A 23,456-nucleotide genomic window follows, 5' to 3' on the forward strand; every position below is an offset into this window, starting at 1 on the left:
ACACGACACAGAGAGATAGACTAGACACTGAACTAAACCTGCAATAAACATGAGAACACAAAAACCTACGAACTAATCCCTAAACAAGAATAACCGAAACATAGAGTCATAATCATCATTATCATCATAATAAGAAAAGAACCCAAAATGCAAAACACACCAAAAGCATAACTCAAAATACTGGGTCAAACTGACCCAGAACCGTGACATAGACAGTAAACGTGACGAAACTATTGAGGAAAAAACGTCGCATATATATTGTTTATCATGACTCTGGTTTTGCGTGGCCTATCAACACAATTTAAAAACTGATAAATATCACCTTGTTGCTTGTCATCTTAAAGTGGTCATGTGATTGGCTTACCACGACAACTTTATTCTTCCTCAGTCAAACCGCAGCACTCATGCGATTGTTTTGCCCCCTTAGCTCCAGGTGTTGTGCCAAAAAGTGATAGTCAGCCAGAAAGTGATTGCCGCCCGCGGGAGTGTGCACAGCTGTAGCGCCCTGATTAATTACAGCTACTTCCATGCAACTGATATAAGGTGCAGTAAGCTGAACACTATGGTGTTATTTTTGTGCCACTATTCTGAGTGCACATAAAAAAAAATTGCAGGTGCAAGTGTTGCATTTTGAGGAGAAATTTATTTTGAGCGAAGAAAAGCTAAATTTGAGTGAACAAAATTCATTGCTGCGTGCAAAAAATGTATTTCAGTGTTTGCTATTATCCATACACACAAACACAATAGCAGCCCCTCCCGCTCAGTTTTTGCATTTGCGCTTGCTTGCAATGTGTTGCCCGTGCGCGTTCAACTCTTTCTGTACACCGTTATATTTGTGCCGCAAAACCAGCCAATCACAGACTTGGATGCAAAAAAATCTGATTGGCTGTTTTGGTCTCAAATCAGCTCGAAATGACGAAATGCAAAATCACCATCAGCCCACCGGGCAAATGCCCGGTATCCCCAATAGACCCTGTGCACGAGAAAATGCTAACTTCCTGTTTTAAGGGAAGTTAGCATTGGGAAGTTGTACATTTCTGGTACCTTTATTTTGCGGTCAATCGCTACTGCGAAGATGGACTCCAAAAGCATTTCCAAAATACCGAAACGGAAAGATTGCTTTAAATTACAAATAGCAGAAGGTGGGAACGCTCACCATTGCTGTGTCCCGCTGTGTACTGCTGGGGGAAGATTCAACAAGATGTTACGTTTCCACTCATTTCCCAAAGATCCTGAATTGCGTGCAAAATGACTGATAAAAATCAATGGGGACAGCTTCACAGTTACGACCAGCTCTAAAGTGTGTAGTCGGCATTTTGAGACTGGAGAGTGTCGTGTCTTCCTCTGGGAAACGTTGTCCTCAGCTGAAAGTTGTTCCCTCCTTATTCCACTGGAATAATTTTTTCAAAAAAGACAGAGCGACCCGGAGTTTGGGAGCTAGTGACCCATGGCCTTAATAACATTACACAAATGTGTATTTTAACACGAGGCTGAAGTTGGTTTTTGTTTCTAGCCCTCATCACTTTAACAATATTAGTGTAACTTACCTCCGATCTGTATTACATTGACCAATAGAAAGTTATAATTTCATCTGAAATTTATCAATAGCTGCAGAAAAAAAAAAATTTCACCATTTAAATGCAGATTTCCGTCATATGAGCATTTGATGGCCTTTTGGAATCTAATCCAAGAGGCAACAAGAAGGATGGTGAGGGTCACCAGTAGAGATGGCACGATACCACTTTTTTATGTCCGATACCGATACCGATATCATAAATTTGGATATCTGCCGATACCGATATGAATCCGATATAGTGTTTTTTAATCAACAAAACTGTTTTTTAAATATCTTGCTGCATTTTGTATAAGTTCATACTCAAGTTTAAAACAACAACTACACTAAAGCTATTCTGTTATACCTGTATGCAAAAAAAAATATTTCATATTTCAGCAATACTGATCAATCTAATAAACTTAAACCTACACCATCCTCCCTATTCTGGTATTTTAAAGAGTACTTAGCATAAATATTAAGCAACCTAACTAATAGGGTTCCAACTCCCAGCAACAACAAAAATAAATAAATAAAAAATAGGGAACCACCCCTCACGCTCCACCTCATGATGCTTAATCGCCGTAATCAACCTTAATTTGATGCAGTGTGAAAAAAATGCACAGAAATCAATTATTTTTCAAGAAATATTAAATAGATTCAACATCTTTCTTCAACAAAATTGCAGACTGCACAGATGGTACCTTCCCAAAGGAAAAAGTACTATAGCTTACTAGGGTATATATATTAGACTTAATAGTCACTATATACAGTAATTGACTTCTATTCATTTTGCATCAAATTAAAACTTTGGGTGTCAGATAATTATTTATTAAAAGCTAGACATTTTAAATGAGAATAAGAAAGAAAAGCATGTCTTTGTGCCCCCTTTTCCCTGTTAATGCCCTATCGGCCCCCCTGGCTAAACTTTGCTAGATCCGCCCCTGCACAGTTACCAGCCGTCAGCTACATAGAAAAAGATCCTGGTGTAGAAAGTAATATTAAATAAATTCTAACAACAGCTTATCAAGCTTAAACGTGCTGCTGTTGTTCAGCCGCTGGTTTCCTCTTTCTGGTGCAAAGTGGACCAAAAGCAAACTAGAGACACGGACTCGCGACAGAAAAGCCGATCAGCTGATCGTTAAGCAGTTTCATGATTGAAGTAGCAGCAAGAAGAGGCAGTCGCTTATTAAGCTTAACGCAGGAATGCTTTACAAACATTCAGAGATGGACTTACACACTTGCTTTACTTCTCTCGGGATAACTTTGTCGGAGATGAAATGCCGGGTTGCTAGCGAAGCTCCACATGCTATCCAGACCACCTACAGGTCCCGCATGCCACAGCCGCTCTATCACGTGATGCATACTGCTCCGACTGCTAACGTTCTGAGGTGAGTTATGGCGTGTTGCAAGTTTTGTGAGATGCTTTCGTGATATTTAATGGATCGGATTACATTTTTTATTTTTCTCCGATATCCGATCCAGTCATTTAGGTCAGTATCGTAATATCGGATCGGTCCATCTCTAGTCACCAGTGGTCAGAAGAGCCTTTCCACCAGCACATCCACCGAGAGCCCTGTAAACAGACCAACTGTAAATTCTACAAAATTACTACCTGCTTGATCTGTGTGTGTTGCGCATTTTTATGACTGCAGCATTTTTTTTTCTCTTCCAGAAATTGTTGCCATTTCATGAGCTCTTCTTGTTCCTGAATTATCTGGCAACCGGCACAAAGGGAGCTTTGTCACAACTTTAACATTCACAGATCTACAGTGAGTAGAATACTTGTGTCATGGTCCAACTTTTGTACACTTTGCTTGGATCTGTCTCCATCTGGATTGCACCTGGCAGAGTGAGAGCAAACAGCCCCACGGATTTCAGTGGGACTTATAAAAATACCCAGGTCATTCTTGACTGTACTGAAATGAGGTGCCAAACACCCTCCTCCCTTCTGCTCCAGAGTGAGGTATTTTCAACTTACAAGACACACTGCACTTTCAAAGCACTTATTGGCATGTCCCCCCATGGAGCAATGACATTTGCCTCAGCACTTTTTGAAGGCTCCATCAGTGAGAATAAGATTTTCCGTCACTCCGGCATCACCTCCCTCCTAACGCCTGAGATGGATATAATGGTGGACAAAGGGTTTCTGGTAGATAAGCTAGTGCCCGGAAAGTCCATCGCCCAGCTTTTTTGTCCAAGCAAGCTCAAATGTCAGAGATGGATGTCCTTAGAACCCAGTCCATTGCACGTTTTAGGGTCTACGTGGAGAGGCTCATCAGGAGGGTTAAAGAAAACAAACTTTTTGACACTGTCATCCCTCTCTCCATTTCTGGGAGTATGAACCAAATTTTTACTGTTGCATGTCTCCTCACAAATTATCAATATGGACCCCTGGTCAAAAAATGGGTGGTTGATTAAAAGCTTGAAATGTGTGTAGTGTAGTGTATTTTGTAGTATGTGGGAGAAGTAGCCAGTGTTGGAAGAATACTTTACAATTGTATTTAGTTACTGAATACTGAATTCTTGCCTTTAAATGTATTTTGTAGCATATTCCATTACTTTGTCTAATCAGAGTACTGTATTCTGAATACTTTGAATATCTTTAGAATATTGTTATTACTCTAAATTCATGTATTTAGTTACCTCCCAACAATGGAAGTAGCAAATTTTTTTTACTAAGTAGAATTGATAAACAGCTAACACACCCCCTTTCCTGGTTAAAGTTCAATAATAAATCACTTGATGTTTTACTGTAACTCTGCAAATAAAACTGCCTTACTTTAACCGCATTGTCTATTGCTCCATTCTGTGCGCTTCTTATTGACTGCAATAGATTTTCTAAAGATGCTAAATACTGTTTCCCTGGAATTCTGAAAGAAAAACACACATAGATTTCAAATTATCAACTTTATTTGACATACTTTGAGATTTATAAAGGTAAAGATATCAAATTTATTTCAACAAAAAAAACATGATTTGAACACAAACACTGCCAATATTAATACTAACACAAAACTAGTCTGTGTGAACTCTTCACCAAACCTACTTTTACCAACAGCTTTCTATTTTGATCAAAACAACAGGTAAATAATACAATGGCCCTTGCCCACCATGTAAGTTTATGACATTAAAGTCAGGAATGTCTCCATCAAACCCTCATCCCTCTGTATTCTTTGTATGAAAACATATTTTTGAGTGGAGACTACAAAATTGCACCAACTCATAACTGTAGTTAGCAGCTGGCCCTGAACTTGCCAATAACAGGCATGTGTTGGTTTAAGCTGCAATGCCCCACTGATGACCTTGAGGTAAGGTGCATCTACATAACTTCTAATGTTTGGACATTTCATTTCTACTAGGCCAAACTGAGGTTGCTCCAAGGGGTCAAAAATGATACCATCTGGTGATGCACCAATCCAGTGTTTGCTCACATGACAGATCTCTCTAAAATGAGATGCAGCGACTCATGGTCTCCGCACATTATACCAATCGGCACACTCACTCTGGTCTCGCGTAGCATATTCTATGCTCACCTCCAGACTTTTCATGTGCAGCTGTTGCTTCCTGGAAAAGACAAACATGCACTCTGATGGTTTCAGTCTGTAGTCTTGCAGTGGCAATGATGGTGGAGGTGGAGCATTATGAAGAGTCTGCACTTTCTCTTTGGCTGGTTGCTGATAAGAAAGTGGACTTCCTTGTTGCACCTTGCCAAACAGATCACAGGCCAGTCAGCATCAGAGAAAGTTTGGTACACTACACACACGCACACGCACACACACTTTAAATTTAAGGCGAAATCTACTACAATTACAGGCACAATGATAGCAATTTTTTTTTTTTTACAAATGAACATTATGACTAATGATTAGAGGTGTGAAATCCGAAAAACACTTCCTGAATGATATGTAACAAAAAAGATAATAATTTTAAATAGATTTTCAGTTTTCAGATTAGAATTCAGATAGAATGTGATGATGTCATAGTGCTACTGGGGGACAAGAGACCGATTTTCCTATTCATTACATTTGCCATGGCGTATCAAAACTTTAAATTTATAAATGCTGAAACAAGTCATTTTTATTAGTTGTTAGGCCCTATAACTCACTATATTGCCACTAGAATCTGCCTTTTAACAATAATAAGTTGCCCCCCCCATTCTTTATTAAATATTATTGCCCTAACGAATGTTGTGATGATTTCTGAAACCCCATCAGTAGCAAGCACTTACCCTCTGCGGTCTTTCTTGTTTTGGGTTTGGCTGAGAGCACAGCCATCTTCTCAATAGGGCCAGGCTTTATCCACTATTACAATATGGTAAAAATTAATTATAAAATATAAAGTTACATTAAAAATATTGCGATCATTGCACTCACCATAACTCTGGGCTTATGCCACTGTTGTTCACCTTCAGTGCAGCTTAACATCGGAATTGAAACAGAAGAGCAACACAATGGTTGGACAGAGCTTTTCCAGCCTTGCACATGCAGGAGAAGTGCAGCAGTTGCACAGGCTGCGAATCTTTTAGGACCACCTACAAATAGGGATGGGTATCGTTTAGGTTTTATCCGATACCAGTACCAAACCGGTACTTTTGAAACGGTGCCGGTGCTTAAACTGTGCTGGAACCGGTGCTTAAAGAATGGAGAACACAAAATTGGTCCAAAAACCTCTCATGTTCAGCTGTTTTTAAAGATAACATTGTTATCTGTAAAAAGATAACAATGTTAGCTTTTTCTGCAGCTATGGGGCATATATGGCATCACTCTTGGCTGGAAGCAGTGCTTAATCAATGGAAAAAACACAAACTTTGTCCAAAAACCTCTCATGTTTAGCTGTTTTCCACTTTTTCTTTGGTCATTTTAGCCTTTTTGGCCAGGGTGAAGGGAGTATCTGCCATCAAACAAGAAGACAGCCGCATGTAACTACAAAGGTGTTTGCTAGTTCACCTTACATGTATTAATTTAATAACGTGGTTAGCCTACTCAACGTAAATTACACACGAACAACATTAAGCTGCTCACGCAGAGAAGAATGGCTGCTGCTGCCATCATCATCCTCATCATTTCTGCTACACTGGCAGGGCTAGGGGCCAGGACTCTAATCTTTGGGTTTTTGGGGGATGTTGCTAACTCCGGGTCTGATAACAGGCAACCCACCCACAGTAGATGTGAACGGTGTGAGGTCTCGCAGCAAGCTATCAAATACGGTGCATTTCTCGGCTTTTAACAAAATGCTATACGTCGCCAGGTGTTTCATCAGATTCGAGGTGTTACCTCCTTTGCACAGTATCACCTTAAAGCATTTGTTGCAGGCTGCTGAGTTTGCATCTTTTGCTGTGAAGTACAGCCAGACTTTTGACCGCTTCGCTTTGGACATTTTTAATCTGTAGCTCTGCTCTAAAAGAACGTACATACCTGGTCCCGCCTACTATCCTCGGAAGGTAAAATGACTGGCTAGAATCCAAAGTGTATGACATCTCAGGAAAAAAAGCACAGAAAAAAGCACTGAAATGTGCGCTGCTTTTCGGTCTGGTTACTACCGTTTATGTCAGAACCCTACCTACAAAGTACAATATTTCAATGTATTTAATGTCATCAATGAATATCCTTAGAAAGTATTATAAGGCCAGTCCAGCTATGCAGTCAGCTGGTGGGTAACAGGCATCTCCGTAAACGTTAGAGCACTATTGCAAATATGTGATGCCTTGATAAATCGGTCAGATATTTTAAGTTTACACAGCACCATTCTCGCATGAAAATATCTTAAAAGTTTATTTTGTGACCCAGAAAGAGTAATATTTCAAACTCCGCCACTCTGTGTTCCTCCGCCACTGCCTCGTTTGAGTTTTGGACGAAATGGATTCTGGGATATTGCATTTCGAGCTTATTGGACACCAAAACAGTCAATCAGATTTTTTTGCATCCAAGTCTGTGATTGGCTGGTTTTGTGGCACAAATATAATGGTGTACAGAAAGAGTTGAACGCGCACGGGCAGAAATGTTGAGAGCGCAAGCAACACATTGCGAGCAAGCGCAAATGCAAAAACTGAGCGAGAGGGGCTGCTATTGTGTGTGTATGGATAATAGCAAACACTGAAACACATTTTTTGCATGCAGCAATGAATTTTGTTCACTCAAATTTAGTTTTTCTTCACTCAAAATAAATTTCTCCTCAAAATGCAACACTTGCACCTGCAATTTTTTTTACGTGCGTTCAAATTTTTTTTTTATGTGCGCCCAGAATAGTGGCAAAAAATAACGCCATAAAACACAGCTTCAACCGTCTGTTTGTTGAAAAATAGTAACGTGACCGCACCGCATTTTCTTGTTAGTAACGGTGTTGTAACGTTAGAAATAGTAATTAGTTAGAGTACTTGTTACTGAAAAAAGTAGGGGCGTTAGTAACTCCGTTACTTTTTACGCTGTTATTCCCATCACGGCATTTGGTATGTAATGCTTCAAGGTCATAGGTCAAAGATCAGGGCCACACATTAGGAAACATCTTTTTGTTTCCATCTCCAAACTTTAAAGCAATATATTAGTCATTGGGAGACAAAAGTTCTTTCTTTGTTTAAGCTCTTTAAAGAACTATTCTTTCAATTTGACATTATATGACAGAACAACACAAAAAGATTAACTTACTACATTAGATTCCCATGTTAAAAATGCTGACATCAGCAAAAATGATCTATTAAAAACAGCTGATATCATCATGTTTCAATCAAAACATTATAAAACATTAAGGTTTTAGTATAGCCGTTGTCCTTTGGGGCAACAGAGTTGCATTCTGCTCCTGTTTTATGTGAGTTGGGAACCAAAAGGAAACACAGACACACAGACATTAATCTTACTCCCACTCCAGCAGATCAAGCCATTTCATTCCACTGACAAGCACTTGATCAAATCTGATTGCTGACTTTTTCTAGTGTAGTTGTTTTATAAAAGTGCTTATAGGAATATAGACGAGTATACTTTTTAAAAAATATTTGGCTTTTATAAACTACCACAGTGGATTTTAAATCAAACAATATTTAAAATTAATATAATTTTAATTACACGGAATCCTTGTTTAAAGTCTAAGACCTATGGACATCACCAAATGCTGTGTTTCCTCCTTTTCAGATGCCAAGCCTTTGCTGCAGCTAACCTTCAGTTGCTGCTTGTTTCATTCAGTTGTGTATTTAGTAACCATAAAGCATGCTCAGATGACTGACTTAGCCATTGAAGAATTTGCTGCCTTGATATACTCTGGGTTAATAACCATTTACTTTGTGACGTTCTCTCTGTTCAGTTTTACTGCATGTGGCTGAATTCTAAATCTGAACAGGCTATTCCATTTTCAGAGCATCAAAAGTAATTAGACAACTGTCTGGCTTTCATTGCTAGCTGAGACCAGCTGCCTTGTTGTTTGATGACAATTTAAGCAGATAAGAGACTCAAGGGAGTTGAATCAAAGAGCAGAAGTTGTGTGTAGCTTTACAGTGGAAGTCCAAATATGAGGTCCAAAGCATGAAGGAGATTTTCATCAATTCATTTCAGTCAATTTAGTTTTACTTGTATAACAGCAAATCACAACAGCAGTCACATATATGCAAACTGAGAGACCCTACAATAATACAGAGAAAGGCTCAAACCAAAATAAACCTGTCTCAGAGACAGAAAACTGGATTTATGTTTGATAGGGACAGGAAAGCTGAGGAAAGAGAGAAGAGAAGGCCCTGTAATGCTCTAAATTTTAGAGCATTACAGGGCCTTCTCTTCTCTCTTTCCTTTTGCCTCATATGACCCCCTGTTTTTGGCTGCACTGGCTACCAATCCGATTTAGGTTCCATTTTAGAATTCTAGTTTTAACTTTTAGACTCTAAAAGTTAAAACTAGAATTCTAAAATGGAACCTAAATTGGATTGGTAGCCAGTGCAGCCAAAAACAGGGGGTCATATGAGTCAAAAGCATGGATTATCATCTCGAGTTCACTTGTTGACACAATGGATCTAAGTTTTGAAATGTTCCTTAAATGAAAAAAGCAGGTTCTTACTATCTGATTTAAATGTCCCTCCAAAGAAAAAGCTTTATCAACAATAACACCTAGATTTCTAAGGTTCTGGTTCTGGGAGATGGATTGGTGAAGCGGCCGCAGCGATGCGGACCCTCTACCGGTCTGTTGTGGTGAAGAGAGAGCGGAGTGTAAAAGCAAAGCTCTTAATTTAGCAGTCGATCTACGTCCCTACCCTCACCTATGGTCACGAGCTGTGGGTAGTGACCGAAAGAACGAGATCGCGGATACAAACGGCAGAAATGGCCTTCCTCCGAAGGGTGGCTGGCCTCTCCCTTAGAGATAGGGTGAGAAGTTTGGCCATTCTGGAGGGGCTCAGAATAGAGCCACTGCTCCTCCACATCGAAAGGAGCCAGTTGAGGTGGTTCGGGTACCTGACAAGGATGCCTCCTGAGTGCATCCTGGGTGAGGTTTTCTGGGCATGTAACACCTGGAGGAAGCCCTGTGGCAGACCAAGGACACGCTGGACATGCTTATATCTCTCGGCTGGCCTGGGAAGTCCTTGGTGTTCAAGCTGGAGGAGGTGGCTGGGGAGAGGGAGGTCTGGGCTCCTCTGCTCAAGTTCAAGTTCAAATTTATTCGCCACATGCAGTGGCAGGTTGCCCTGCAGTGGAATGAACCCGCCCCCCGACCTTACACACACAACACAGACATCACATGCATGGGGATACAAGTCAGAGAACGGTTGCATTACAGAAAAAACACTGAAATGTACACTACAATGGGACAAGTACAAGAGGAAAAAAAGAGACCTCTACTCATGCTGGGCTACAGGAGGACAGCATGAGAACAGGAAACAAGAAAACTCCTCTGCAGAGAAAAAAACATAAATGTCCACAGTGCAACATTATAGAGCACGCGACCAGCAACAGGGTTGGGTAGGGGATAAAGAGTAATCCCAGGCAACACAGCAGCCATCCTGCCACTGCGCCGACTCTCCAGCGCGGGCCCAGACCCGCCTCGTGTTCCCAGGAGGCAACAAGCATCGAAGGCATTGGAAGGGGAGGGGGGATGTGTGAGTGCTTATCAGTGTAAGTGTATGTGTGTGTCCATAGTTCAGCTGAGACAGTGTCTTTCACCCTATCAGGCTAAGTAAACAGTCTGCTAGCCAACCCAGGTGGCCTTGCATGGGATGGGAAGAATAGTCATCACACAGTCGTTATCAGGGAGTTTTTGTTCAGCTCCAGCCTTGGGCCCGTGCAGCTGGCGCCGTGGTGTCCGCATGTTGATGTTGTTGATTTTTCTTTTATACGAGCAGCTCAGGAGAATTTCAAAGCTGTTCTTTAACACTCCGACACTGGTCTCTCAATCTCCCGTTGGAGAACCGCGAGCCTCCCCATGATGGTATCAAACTTCTGTTCCGTGGTGTTGTCATTCTTGTGATTCTGAGACCCCACAACTGCAGTGAGCCGTTCTGCGATGTGATCCAACTTTCGCTCAAGGGTCTCATTTTGAGCAGGCCTCTCTTTGATGTATCCCAATATACGCTCAATGGTGTTATTTTGAGTCTTCACGGCAGCTGTAAGCGCCTTCAAGGTGTTAACCATGCTGCGTTCGTTGTGAGAGGTCGCGCCTCGTCCCATCGCTTCAATTCCAGCGGGCAGCCTTGGGGGGGTTTGAACAGCTGGTTCCGCTCTCTTAATTCTCCGATAAGCCAGGGCCAAGCCAGCTCCGATCAGCAAGAACCCTGTTATCATGGTTCCGAATAGGTAGATATCTTCAGCGTCCTCAATCAACAGTCCCGCCAGGCACATGATCCTCCAGTTCTGCCACCCGTCCATCGTGTATCCGGCAGGTAAAGTCCCTCCAGGGCACTCGGGCTCTCCTGAACCCAGACTTCTCGTTGAGAAAAGGGTGTCAATAGCATTCAGAGACCAGTTGATCAAATCCATAATTCTCTTTTAGGTTTTAGAGAACGACAGTGAGAGATTGTTCGAGGGAAAGTAATACACACGAGACAAGACAAGGACACAAGAGGCTAAGCAGAAAAGATAAGGGGAAGGAGGAGAGGAGAAAAGTGCGACCGCCTTCGCCAAGAGCCAAGAGAGGGCTGCTGTCCCCGCGACCCGGCCCCGGATAAGCGGAAGAAAATGGATGGATGGATGGATGCTTCTGCGAGGAACCTAAATCACCCAGTCGCTGTTTAATATCAGGTATTCCACTGTCTGGTGCAATAATCAAAGTTTCTGTTTTGACTGGGTTTAGCTATAAGCAATTATTGTTCAACCATTGTTTAACCCTTTAAGACCTACCATAAAGCCAAGTTCGCCAGAGCTTATATTATATTTTTACATGCTGTGGAGCCATTTTTGGGAGCATTTCAAGTTGCTATACATCAATACAACCATTATAGCCCAGATTTTAATAATATGTATTCATTAAGTGCATAGTAATTACATAAATTGCAAAAAAGTGCAATAAACAAAAAAAAATTGAAAATCGTTTTTGCTTTTTTAACATATATTTCTACTTGGAGAAATTTAAGAGGCTTATCCCTCAAAACTGTAAATACAAAAAAGTTGCACAAAATAGTTTCCCACCACAGGAAATTTATTTTGAGTGTCTTCATAGTTTTATTTTTGAAATACACCAATTTTTATACACTGCAGGAAAAACGAAAATAAATATTATACTGCAAATTTGCAAAAAAGCAGCATATGCATCAAAATAAACTATTTCCAGCAGTGCAATATGAGTCCTAAGCATCCCAGAAACGACACAGAAAGTCATAAAGTCAAAGATAACTTTTAAAAAGACCAGTATAGGCCCTGAGGCCCTGATGGTAAAAAAGATTACATTTCCGCGAAAATGACGTCACTTCCGGTTTCGGGCAGGTAATGGCGGAAATGCAAAAGTTCGCGCTGACGTCTATTCCAACGTAGGAAGTGTTATGAACAGCTGATCGGATCGGCAAAGCGTGTTTCTGGAATATTATGTTTTTGTTGCTGCAAGCTCTTTTTTATGCAGTTTTTGCTAAGCTTTGTGTGGAAGGAAACCGTGACCTAGGACAAGCTGATGGCATAAGATGTAAGTACAACTCCTCCGGTTTCATATGCAAAACAAATTTTTGCACTAGCTTACGTGGTTGCAGTGCTACCGGGATTTAAAAATAGTTACGCAAAACAGAGCGTGTCCGCTCCGATCGGCTCTAAAGGGTTAATGTTGGTTAAACAGTCAATCAAAGCAGAGAGAGCTTCAGAAGGCTTAAATGAATAGTATAGCTGAATATCAAAAAGATGATAAGATACTTCAGGAAACTGCTGTATTATCTGGCTTAAAGGAAGAATGTATATTAAAAACAGAATAGGTCCCAGCACGGAGCCCTGAGGAACTCCACACAGCAACTCTGTAGATTCTGACATGATCTAGTTTGCAGACACACTAAAACTCCTTTCAGATATGTAAGATGAAAACCAGTCTAGAACAGAGCCAGACATCCCTACTAGGTCTCTGTCTGTTTACCGGGAATGCATTTTACGAAAACCAGATTGGAAACGGTCATAGATGTTGTGTTTTTCCAAGTATGCTGTAAGTTGGACAGCAACTGCCTTCTCAAAGAGTTTTAACATAAATGGGAGTTTGGAGATAGGTCTCAAATGTTAAAGTAGAGTTGGATCCAGGTTAGGTTTTTTTGAGCCTTGGTTCCACAATGGCATATTTAAAAAAGCTGGGGAACACCCCAGTCTGAAGAGAAACATTAAAAAGGTTCACAACCCAAGGACCAATGGTATCAAAAGCATTGATGAAAAGCTTAGTGGGGATAATATCTGAGGGGCTTGAAGATGGCTTCATTTTGTCCAACAGGGCTGCTATTTCATCATAAGTCACAGCTGTAAAAGTTGACCAGGAGTGCAAAGGGAGTGCCTCACTCAGAGAACAAGAAAGTTTTGGGGAGATTTTAGCATTGATTTCTTTGATCTTATCAACAAAAAATCTGAGTTTATTACTGTTTGTCTATCTAAAGGTACCACGTCTGGGGATACAATAGCACTGATTTAGTCAAAAAGAATCTTGGGATTTCTCTTGTTTTTTGATATGAGTCTAGAAAAATATTCTGATCTAACATTTTTCACCGCATCATTAAAGGAGAGCATGAGATCTCGAAGATGGAGCCTCTGTACTTCAAGTTTGGTTTTCTTCCATAGTCGTTCTGTTTTGCGGCATATTTTCCTTAAGTTTAAGATAGAGTCATTTATCCAAGGGCATGTCTTTTCTTGTAAGGCAGAGCTTGTTTTAATAGGTGCTACTTGTACGGTGTACATTTTAGGATATCGTCAGGTATCAGACAAAAAATTGTCAGGTGTCAGTTGTCAAAAAAAAAATTGTCAGGTATCAGAAAAAAAATTGTCAGGTGTCAGTTGTCAAAAAAAAATTGTCAGGTATCAGAAAAAAAATTGTCAGGTGTCAGTTGTCAAAAAAAAATTGTCAGGTATCAGAAAAAAAATTGTCAGGTGTCAGACAAAAAATTGTCAGGTGTCAGTTGTCAAAAAAAAATTGTCAGGTATCAGAAAAAAAATTGTCAGGTGTCAGAAAAAAAATTGTCAGGTGTCAGACAAAAAATTGTCAGGTATCAGAACACAAGGTACCAGAGAGAAAATCTTCCTGCAGGTGGCGCTGTTGTCATGTCCCACCCGAATTGATTTCCAAATACGTCATCAACGTGTGACCGTGGGAGAGCGTAAGGTCATTGACCTCACCGGAGTTTTACCGTGGTTCAGGCTCCTAACGACACAAGGTAAGTTTAACTTTTTCTCCCTTTTGTTCATATTTTTGCCACAGTTGTGTTATATTAAGTTGCAGTTATGTTGTGAAAGTTACATATCAGAGACGGAAAGCCAGTTTTGTACGAAACCAAATCAGTACTATTTTTGTCTGGCTAATTCATTCTAGCTAGCGACAGTGGTGAAACGTGATTCAAATTTAAACTGTTCAGTAATTGTTTTGTATACATTTCAGCAAATGGACAAGCTGAAAGCTTACCATTGCCCTGATTCCTTGTTCAGGAGACCACTGTTTCATCTCACTCTAAGAAACAAACAAACAGACAATTGAATGTTTTTTTTTTAAATCACTACAGAAAATAACATTTATTGTTTCTACAATAGCTCATGACACAGACTTCAGGAAAATATATATTTTTTGCACTGATGTTTTAACGCTTACCTCCACAGCTTTGTGGATTTCAGTAAAAGGTCGTTAGGGGCATCTTCGCTTCAACCCTAGAAGTTTTAAAACTCGTCTCAGATGCCTCTCACTGTTAAAAGACAACACAGACTTACATTATATTAAATGCAAACTGCATGTTTTGTCATTTTAGAGAGTTGTCACGGAAACTGTTGAAATGCAGACTTACCTTATTTTATGCCCATATGAATTCAGTGCACAGCTGATTTCCTTTTGTTTTAAGCCTTTGTTGAACAATGTTATTATCATCATATCTTGAAAGGTTAAGTGTAACAACAACAGTCTAATTGATCACCCACCTCTTACACTGAACATAAGTAATTAACCAGTAAAGTACTAAATCTTTTTATGTGGCTATTACACTAAAAGCATCGTCTATTCAGTGCCCACAAATAAAACATGTGTAGCAAAAAATACACTTCTTTGATATGAAAGAGGTGAACAGTAGTTAATAAATAAGTGTACTTTAGTCATTTATTTTTAATGCTCTTTTTTTAATAAAAAAAAATATATATATATTTTTGGTACAGTCATGGGAACCAGCCAGAGTCGGATACTCCTTTCATCATCGTCAGATAACATATTGCAGCAAAGTCTAAAAACAACAACAGAAAAAAACATATCGGGATCAAAAAATATCCCGACAGTAGCAATATAGAAAAGAGAAATAAATAAAAAGAGCGACAGAAAGGATGCAGGCTGCTCGTGAGCTTTCAGCTTGTCCATTTGCTGAAATGTATACAAAACAATTACTGAACAGTTTAAATTTGAATCACGTTTCACCACTGTCGCTAGCTAGAATGAATTAGCGAGACAAAAATAGTACTGATTTGGTTTCGTACAAAACTGGCTTTCCGTCTCTGATATGTAACTTTCACAACATAACTGCAACTTAATATAACACAACTGTGGCAAAAATATGAACAAAAGGGAGAAAAAGTTAAACTTACCTTGTGTCGTTAGGAGCCTGAACCACGGTAAAACTCCGGTGAGGTCAATGACCTTACGCTCTCCCACGGTCACACGTTGATGACGTATTTGGAAATCAATTCGGGTGGGACATGACAACAGCGCCACCTGCAGGAAGATTTTCTCTCTGGTACCTTGTGTTCTGATACCTGACAATTTTTTTTTGACACCTGACAATTTTTTTTCTGACACCTGACAACTTTTTGTCTGACACCTGACAATTTTTTGTCTGACACCTGACAATTTTTTTTTCTGACACCTGACAATTTTTTTTCTGATACCTGACAATTTTTTTTGACAACTGACACCTGACAATTTTTTGTCTGATACCTGACGATGTCCTAAAATGTACACCGTATACTTGATCCAAAATGGATTTGCATTCTCTATTAAAGGACTGAATGAGATTATTTACATCATTTCCAGTAAAAAGTGGAGAACTGTCAAGCACAATCGAGAATCTCTCAGCAGTAGTCTGTTATTATCCGTCTATGAGTTTTTAACTTCATAGGTGTTTGTTTAGAGCTAAAATTGAATTAAAAAAGACACAATTATGATCACTCAAATGTACGTCCTAGACAAACACGTTGCCAATGTGGAGGCCCAAGGAAAAGACAAGGTCCAAGGTACGGCCTTTTAAATGGGTCGGATCAGAGACATGTTGGACAAAGTTAAAAGAATTAGATATAGATAAAAGTTCAGCTGCAGAGTTAGATGAGGCATCATCAATATGAATGTTAAAATCTCCAAGAATCAAAACTTTCTCCAGCTCCGTAAAACCCTTTAAGAACACAATAGCAGGGCCAGGAGGGCAATAGACTAAAACACAATAAAAGATGTTCATAGAGCCCACCTTAATTGTTTGCGACTCAAAAGAAGAATAGGACTGGGAGGCAGCGGATAAGAAGAGACCGCCAGGGACTGCCAATTCATTCATCCTCGGCCCAACCCAACCGGCAGACCGTTCACTGTGTCAAAATATTATGTTAATGTAAGAGCATGTAGGGGTGGACCGCCTTTTTGGTTGATCAGTTTTCTCCTGTTTTGTTAGGCAGGGAGGAAAGTGATTGTCGTTTGGTTTAGTTCTTTTGAGTAGGTAAGTTGTGTTTATTTCCTGAGATAGGTTACTTTTTGTTTGTTGTTTTGGCCTTGAAGTTATGGTATGCTCCCTTCCTTTGTTTAACTGCACTTATTGTAAATAAATCCCTGTCACAAAATATTAAGTGTGTGACGTGCTGCTTGGGGTTGGACGGGGATGGATCACCCTTTATGTTGTGGTCTGGCCGCGCCTAGACGGGCTGTAACACACCTTTGAGCGCAAATTCGATCACATCTTGGGGAAGTGCACTGCGATCGTGAGTTCTCAGAACCTGCTCTTTGAGCAAAAAGAATGACAACATCACGGAACGTAAGTTTGGATAACATCATAGAAAGCTCACAGCTCTCCAACGGGAGATTAAGAGACCAGTGTTGGACTGTTAGAACAGCTTTGAAATTCATATGAGTTGTTCGCACTAAAGTAAAAACCACCATCACTTCATGCGGAGACCCCTTCAGCGCCAGCTGCGGCCTCAAGGCTGGAGCTGAACAAAACACCCTGATAACGACTGTGTTTAGACTAGAGATGGACCGATCCGATATTACGTATCGGTATCGGTCCGATACTGACCTAAATTACTGGATCGGATATCGGAGAAAAATAAAAAATGTAATCCGATCCATTAAATATCACGAAAGCACCTCGCAAAACTTGCAACACGCCGTAACTCACCTCAGAACGTTAGCAGTCGGAGCAGTATGCATCACGTGATAGAGCGGCTGTGGCATGCGGGACCTGTCGGTGGTCTGGATAGCATGTGGAGCTTCGCTAGCAACCTGGCATTTCATCTCCGACAAAGTTATCCCCGAGAGAAGTAAAGCAAGTGTGTAAGTCCATCTCTGAATGTTTGTAAAGCATTCCCACGTTAAGCTTAACAAGCGACTGCCTCTCGCTCTCCGGCTGCTACTTCAATCGTGAAACTGCTTAAATGATCAGCTGATCGGCTTTTCTGTCGCGAGTCCGTGTCTCTTGTTTGTTTTTGGTCCACTTTGCACCAGAAAGAGGAAACCAGCGGCTGAACAACAGCAGAACGTTTAAGCTTGATCAGCTGTTGTTAGAATTTATTTAATATTTCTTTCTACACCAGGATCTTTTTCTACGTAGCTGACGCTGGTAACTGTGCAGGGGCGGATCTAGCAAAGTTTAGCCAGGAGGGCCGATAGGGCATGAACAGGGAAAAGGGGGCACAAAGACATACTTTTCTTTCTTATTCTCATTTAAAATGTCGAGCTTTTAATAAATAATTATCTGACACCCAAAGTTTTAATTTGATGTAAAATGAATAGAAGTCAATTACTGTATATAGTGACTATTAAGTCTAATATATATGTAACAGAGTCATAAATAACATTGTTATAATTACACAAAATGTGTTCTAAACCCCCAAACTTCTCCTTTTATACCTGACTTTTAGGACCTCCAAGCCTGTAGTTGTGTTCATTATCAGTTAGAGCCCCTCCTCATTCTTTTCTTCTTCTTTGGTGCAATACTATAAATACAGTGTACCCCTTTTGCCTCTCCCCTTTTTCTACAATTCCCCTGTGGGAGAGGTGGGTGTCATTTCTTTCCAGCACCTTAAAGCACACATAATTCATATTTAACCACCCTGATGTTTATGATTGCGATTTTAATTCAGTTATTGTCATTATTGAGCCTGTTTTTGTAAGATGTTATAAGTGTGTAGTATGTGTGTGTCATAAATGTGTTTTAGGCGCCATAAATGATAGCATGAATATGTATTCCTTGCTAGCTTGGGAGCTGTGGTGGGTTGAGCTAATCCTCTTCCCCACTGTCTGTATTTGGTCGTAGGAGCTGGAGTGGGCAAATTATTTACTTGGAGGTCTTTCTTTCTTTTACCTTTTTTATCAGGTATGTCAGATTTCATGTTGTTTTTGTTTTATCTTATGTCAAATATGTTACGTGTAAATGCATATTTTATGTTTAATGTAAAAATAAATGCCACGCCCCTTTTTCTACAATTCCCCTGTGGGAGAGGAGCTGGAGTGGGCAAATTATTTACTTGGAGGTCTTTCTTTCTTTTACCTTTTTTATCAGACACAACGCAGAATCACACCGGTTACATATACCCTAGTAAGCTATAGTACTTTTTACTTTGGGAAGGTACCATCTGTGCAGTCTGCAATTTTGTTGAAGAAAGATGTTGAATCTATTTAATATTTCTTGAAAAATAATTGATTTCTGTGCATTTTTTTTCACACTGCATCAAATTAAGGTTGATTACGTCGATTAAGCATCATGAGGTGGCGCGTGAGGGGTGGTTCCTTATTTTTTATTTATTTCTTTTTGTTGTTGCTGGGAGTTGGAACCCTATTAGTTAGGTTGCTTAATATTTACGCTAAATACTCTTTAAAATACCAGAATAGGGAGGATGGTGTAGGTCTAAGTTTATTAGATTGATCAGTATTGCTGAACTATGAAATATTTTTTTTGTATACAGGTATAACAGAATAGCTTTAGTGTAGTTGTTGTTTTAAACTTGAGTATGAACTTGCAGACTTGCAAAATGCAGCAAGATATTTTAAAAAACAGTTTTGTTGATTAAAAAACACTATATCGGATTCATATCGGTATCGGCAGATATCCAAATTTATGATATCGGTATCGGTATCGGACATAAAAAAGTGGTATCGTGCCATCTCTAGTTTAGACTGTTCCCCCCATTCCATGCAAGGCCACCTGGGTTGGCTGGAAGACTGTTTACTTAGCCTGGCGGGGCGAAGGTCACTGTCTCAGCTGAACTCTGGACACACACACACACATAGACTGATATGCACACACTGATCCCCCCTCCCTTTCCAAACGCCTTCGATGCTTGTGCCCTACCGGGGAAGATGGCAGTCGACTGGACCAGCGCAGACATGCTGCAGGACCAGAAGCACTGTCTACACCGGCTCTCTCTTACCCTTTACCCGCCCCTGTTGCTTGTCTTGTGTTTCTGTGGTGTATTGATAGTCATGTGCTTTTTGTGCTGAGGTGTTTTTTCTGTTATCAAACTGTTCTCCCACCAGGAGCTCAGTCTGAGTGGAGTTTTTTTTCTCCTCCTCTTACCTCATGTTATGTATTTTCGTTGTTTTTTCCTATCAGCCTACCTTTCTGACATGTCTCCCCAATGTGATGTTTGTGTAAAGTTGGTCAGAAGGTTCCTTTGTAAGTGCGCATGCGCCATTAGCGTGCTGCCTGCTGTAACCCTAATTTCCTTCGGGATTAATAAAGTATTCTGATTCTGATTCTGATCTGGAAGGGTAACTGGCAGCAGAAACCGGGGACGCCTCCAGGCCAGTCGGGAAATCTCCGATCTGTAGGCTCATCTAATGTGCACCTGGAAGCCAGCCCACCAGCCTCTTTTCCTCGATTTCTTCTTGTAATTGCCTAAGGCATGTTTCGTAGGTAGCAAGAAGTAATCTGGTGGGGTAGAAGAGCACACAAATGGTGGGGGGAAATTTGTCCTATAACTGTCCCAATCGTCATAAAGACGTTCCATAAACTCTTTGATGTGGAGCAAGGAAGAACGGTCATAAATCGCAGCAGCATAGCTCCATATATTAAACGTCAGGGCTGATATAATAGCATAAAATACAATACAACACAGACAGATAGAAGTCAAGCCGAGCAAAGGTGCCATCTTCCTGTCACAGTCAGCACAGTCACCTAGGCTGGCCTCTGTCAGACGTGCAGCATATGGTCACCTGCTTATTCCAGTGAGTTAAACCAGCACCCCAACAATTTGGTACATTCTTAACAAGAGGCTATACACTGGCCAGGTCAGCAACAGCCAAAGTGTCTTAAACACCACAGAAGACCTAATCACCAAATCAAGTCAAGAACAACCATTAGGGGTTAGGCATATCATTGTCAGAGTGTACTATCCATTCAAGAGATGCTTTCATGAATAGAAAATGCAAAGGGTTTAGAGCAATGTCACGTCTTAAGCAAGTGAGCAGGAATCAGAAACAGGAGTCACGTCTACAGATCCGAAAGTTTTATTCGCAGCCAAGGTTAATCACACAACTGGGAACAAGGTCAGATACCCGTGTGCTGAGCTGGGGTTTTACTAACGAGGGAGGCCAACAATCCAGCAAAGAATGACTGTCAGCCACCGCTGAAGAAGGAGATGGTGATTGATCATTAGGGCACAGGTGGGTGATGATCCACAGGTGAGCAGGGTGGGTACCCGTAACGTAAAAAATCCCTCAATATAACAAAGCACCACGAAAGTAGCCCATAAAGTAACCACAAAATTAAACCAACAACAGTTTAAAAACATTATTCAACAGCATTAACTAAGTTTACTTAATAAATACTCCATTTACAGCTTCCTCACAACACTACAGCACATCAGGCAGAGTGGGATAAGCGGAGAGTAAAAAAAAAAAGGTGTGTTTTGATGGCCTTTAGCATTTGATGACCTTCTAAAATCTCTGCAGTGTGGAAAGAAAACAACCAACAGGTCCATTAAAACGAGTGCTTTATTACAGGCAGTTGGAAAGGTTAAATGAATGGAGCGTGAGTGTGCGGTGTTAGTGCCAAAGCTTTGGATCAACATCAGTCAGTCCCCTGGTGGATAACATACAGCCAAGGAGTCAGATAAAATTTGGCTGGGCTTTCAAACTGATAAGAAGCAGAGAAAAGACCATCGGAGCACAGAACAGCACAGTATGGACACGCAGCAATTTCCTGCTGCTCCGATCAGCACAGAACGAGATGTTACAACATTAAAGAAGTGAGGCTCAGAATGCACAAAGCTGTTGAAATGAAGAACTGTACTGAGACAAGAAAAGCCTCTGAATTTCAAAGGAAGTGTAGGTTTTGTTGTGTAGGTTTTTATTCCTACATTTTGAAAAATGTCATTTATTGCTGTTCATTACGTGGCAAAGTTTATACTAAAATATTTATCAGTTCCCTCCATCTACACTTATCCATGGGAAAGTGGCTATTTTTCTGCATGTATGGGCTTCAAAGTTCTGCACATTTTCTATAATTTGATGTATTGTTACTTCAGAAAACTGTGACACTGATTGCAGTCATCGCTACGCCGAGTTTCGGGAAGGGTGATCCCAAGTGCAATATTGTGGAGTGGGTGCCAAGTATTTCCACTAAATGGTGTTGGCGGATTTGATGTTACCCAGTGTTGCCTTAATGGGTTTTGTTGAAATGGAAACACTCAGAATTCAAAGCAAAACATACAATTGTATTTAATTGCCCAACATGGCTTAATCGGCCACAGAATTAGCTGAAAGTTAAAAGAGACACGTCACATTTTTCCTTATTTTCTGCTTACTTACGGCCTACAATGTTGAATGTTTATATTAAATGTAATGTAATAATATGTGGATGAATTTGAGAAGCTGTCATTTCCAATAGTGAACATCAGCCGTCAGTGACCTTTCCCAAAGCTTACAAATCAGAAATGCCCTAAAACCTAAAACTTTTTAAATTTACTTTAGATTATTCGAACATAATAGTGCAGTCTTGAAGTATAAACCTGAAAGCAGGCATGTTTCCTTTGGATAGACAGTGTGAACTTAGTTATATGCATCCATCCACTCCCACTTATCCTTGTCAGGGTCACGGGGGGCTGGAGTCTGTCCCAGCTGCCTTACGGCTAGAGGCAGGGTACACCGTGGACAGCTCACCAGTCTGCCACAGGGGTAACACATAGACAACCATTCATGCTCACATTCACACCTATGGGCAATTTAGAATCACCAATCACCCTAAACCCACTAAGTGCATGTCTTTGTACTGTGCGAGGAAGCTGTAGTGCTGTGGGGAGAACATGCAAACTTCACACAGAAAGAACCCGGCCTGCTGGTGGAATTCAACTCAGGACCTTCTTGCTGTGATGTAACAGTGCTAACTAGCATGCCACATTGCTACGCCAAATTATTCAATATAATTTTTTTTAAAACATTTAAAAAATATATTTTTATAAGTATATCCATTTATTTTTATTATATTTAATTACATTGCAATTATTCAATATGATTAAAAACTATATTCAGTAATAAACATCTGCTTTAGATAGTTTTTCAGCCTTTACTTCTTCTTTTGTTTCCCACTTGTTCAGTTTCCTCAGATATTTTTGGGGACACCCTGAGATATCCTGCAACTGAAAAAATATGCCTAATTTTTTAGCTGAGAGTTCTTTTGGGAATCACCTTGTTGGTGCAAAATTACTATTGTATGTTTGTCAAACATGGGGGAAAAAAATGCTATGTGTAACAAAGTGTTTAAAGATACGATTTAAAATTAGAAGTTGGCCGTTTTGTGTAGACACAATGCTGATTCATCCCATGAGTTAGGTGCCTTTTTATGCTCGAATGATTCACAGGTCAGTGTTAAGTGGCTAAACAAACAAAAAAAGAAGATTCCTCTGAAAATGACAAAGACTTGACTGAAAATGAGTGAAAAAGCATGAATGTTGAAACAAATACTTGATAGATTTCCAGGAATTATTGCTCAAGTCTGTCTCCTTGGAAGACAAATATAAAGAAACGAGGGTTGGCGTCAGACTTCGGCTTCCCGGGACAAAAGAGAGAATAAATAACAAAAGAAAATTGAACAAGCAACAAAAGG

At 40.2% G+C, this 23,456-nt stretch overlaps 1 protein-coding gene across 3 annotated transcripts; it reads right to left on the bottom strand.

The window, feature by feature from the left end:
* Positions 1 to 4,531: 4,531 nt before the first annotated feature.
* Positions 4,532 to 15,335, bottom strand: LOC309711622 (uncharacterized protein; the record flags this gene model as incomplete). Of its 3 annotated transcripts, XR_014278044.1 has the most annotated exons (6): positions 4,532 to 5,259; positions 5,784 to 5,856; positions 5,929 to 6,086; positions 14,588 to 14,632; positions 14,771 to 14,861; positions 14,961 to 15,335. XR_014278044.1 is itself a non-coding variant. In XM_082542039.1 (5 exons), the coding sequence occupies 4 exons, from the start codon at positions 10,193 to 10,195 to the stop codon at positions 5,151 to 5,153; spliced, it is 603 nt and encodes a 200-aa protein (XP_082398165.1). In that variant the 3' UTR covers positions 4,532 to 4,774; positions 5,141 to 5,150. The 3 variants fall into 3 exon arrangements, 2 of the variants coding, with proteins under 2 accessions (XP_082398165.1, XP_082398164.1); XM_082542039.1 differs by lacking the exons at positions 14,588 to 14,632; positions 14,771 to 14,861; positions 14,961 to 15,335 and adding an exon at positions 9,982 to 10,195 and having other exon boundaries at positions 4,532 to 4,774; positions 5,141 to 5,308; XM_082542038.1 differs by lacking the exons at positions 14,588 to 14,632; positions 14,771 to 14,861; positions 14,961 to 15,335 and adding an exon at positions 9,982 to 10,195 and having other exon boundaries at positions 4,532 to 5,308.
* Between the last annotated feature and the right edge of the window lie 8,121 nt (positions 15,336 to 23,456).

The sequence above is a fragment of the Aulonocara stuartgranti genome, assembly GCF_965226115.1.
Source record: "Aulonocara stuartgranti genome assembly, chromosome: 7".
Classification (NCBI taxonomy): Eukaryota; Metazoa; Chordata; class Actinopteri; order Cichliformes; family Cichlidae; genus Aulonocara; species Aulonocara stuartgranti.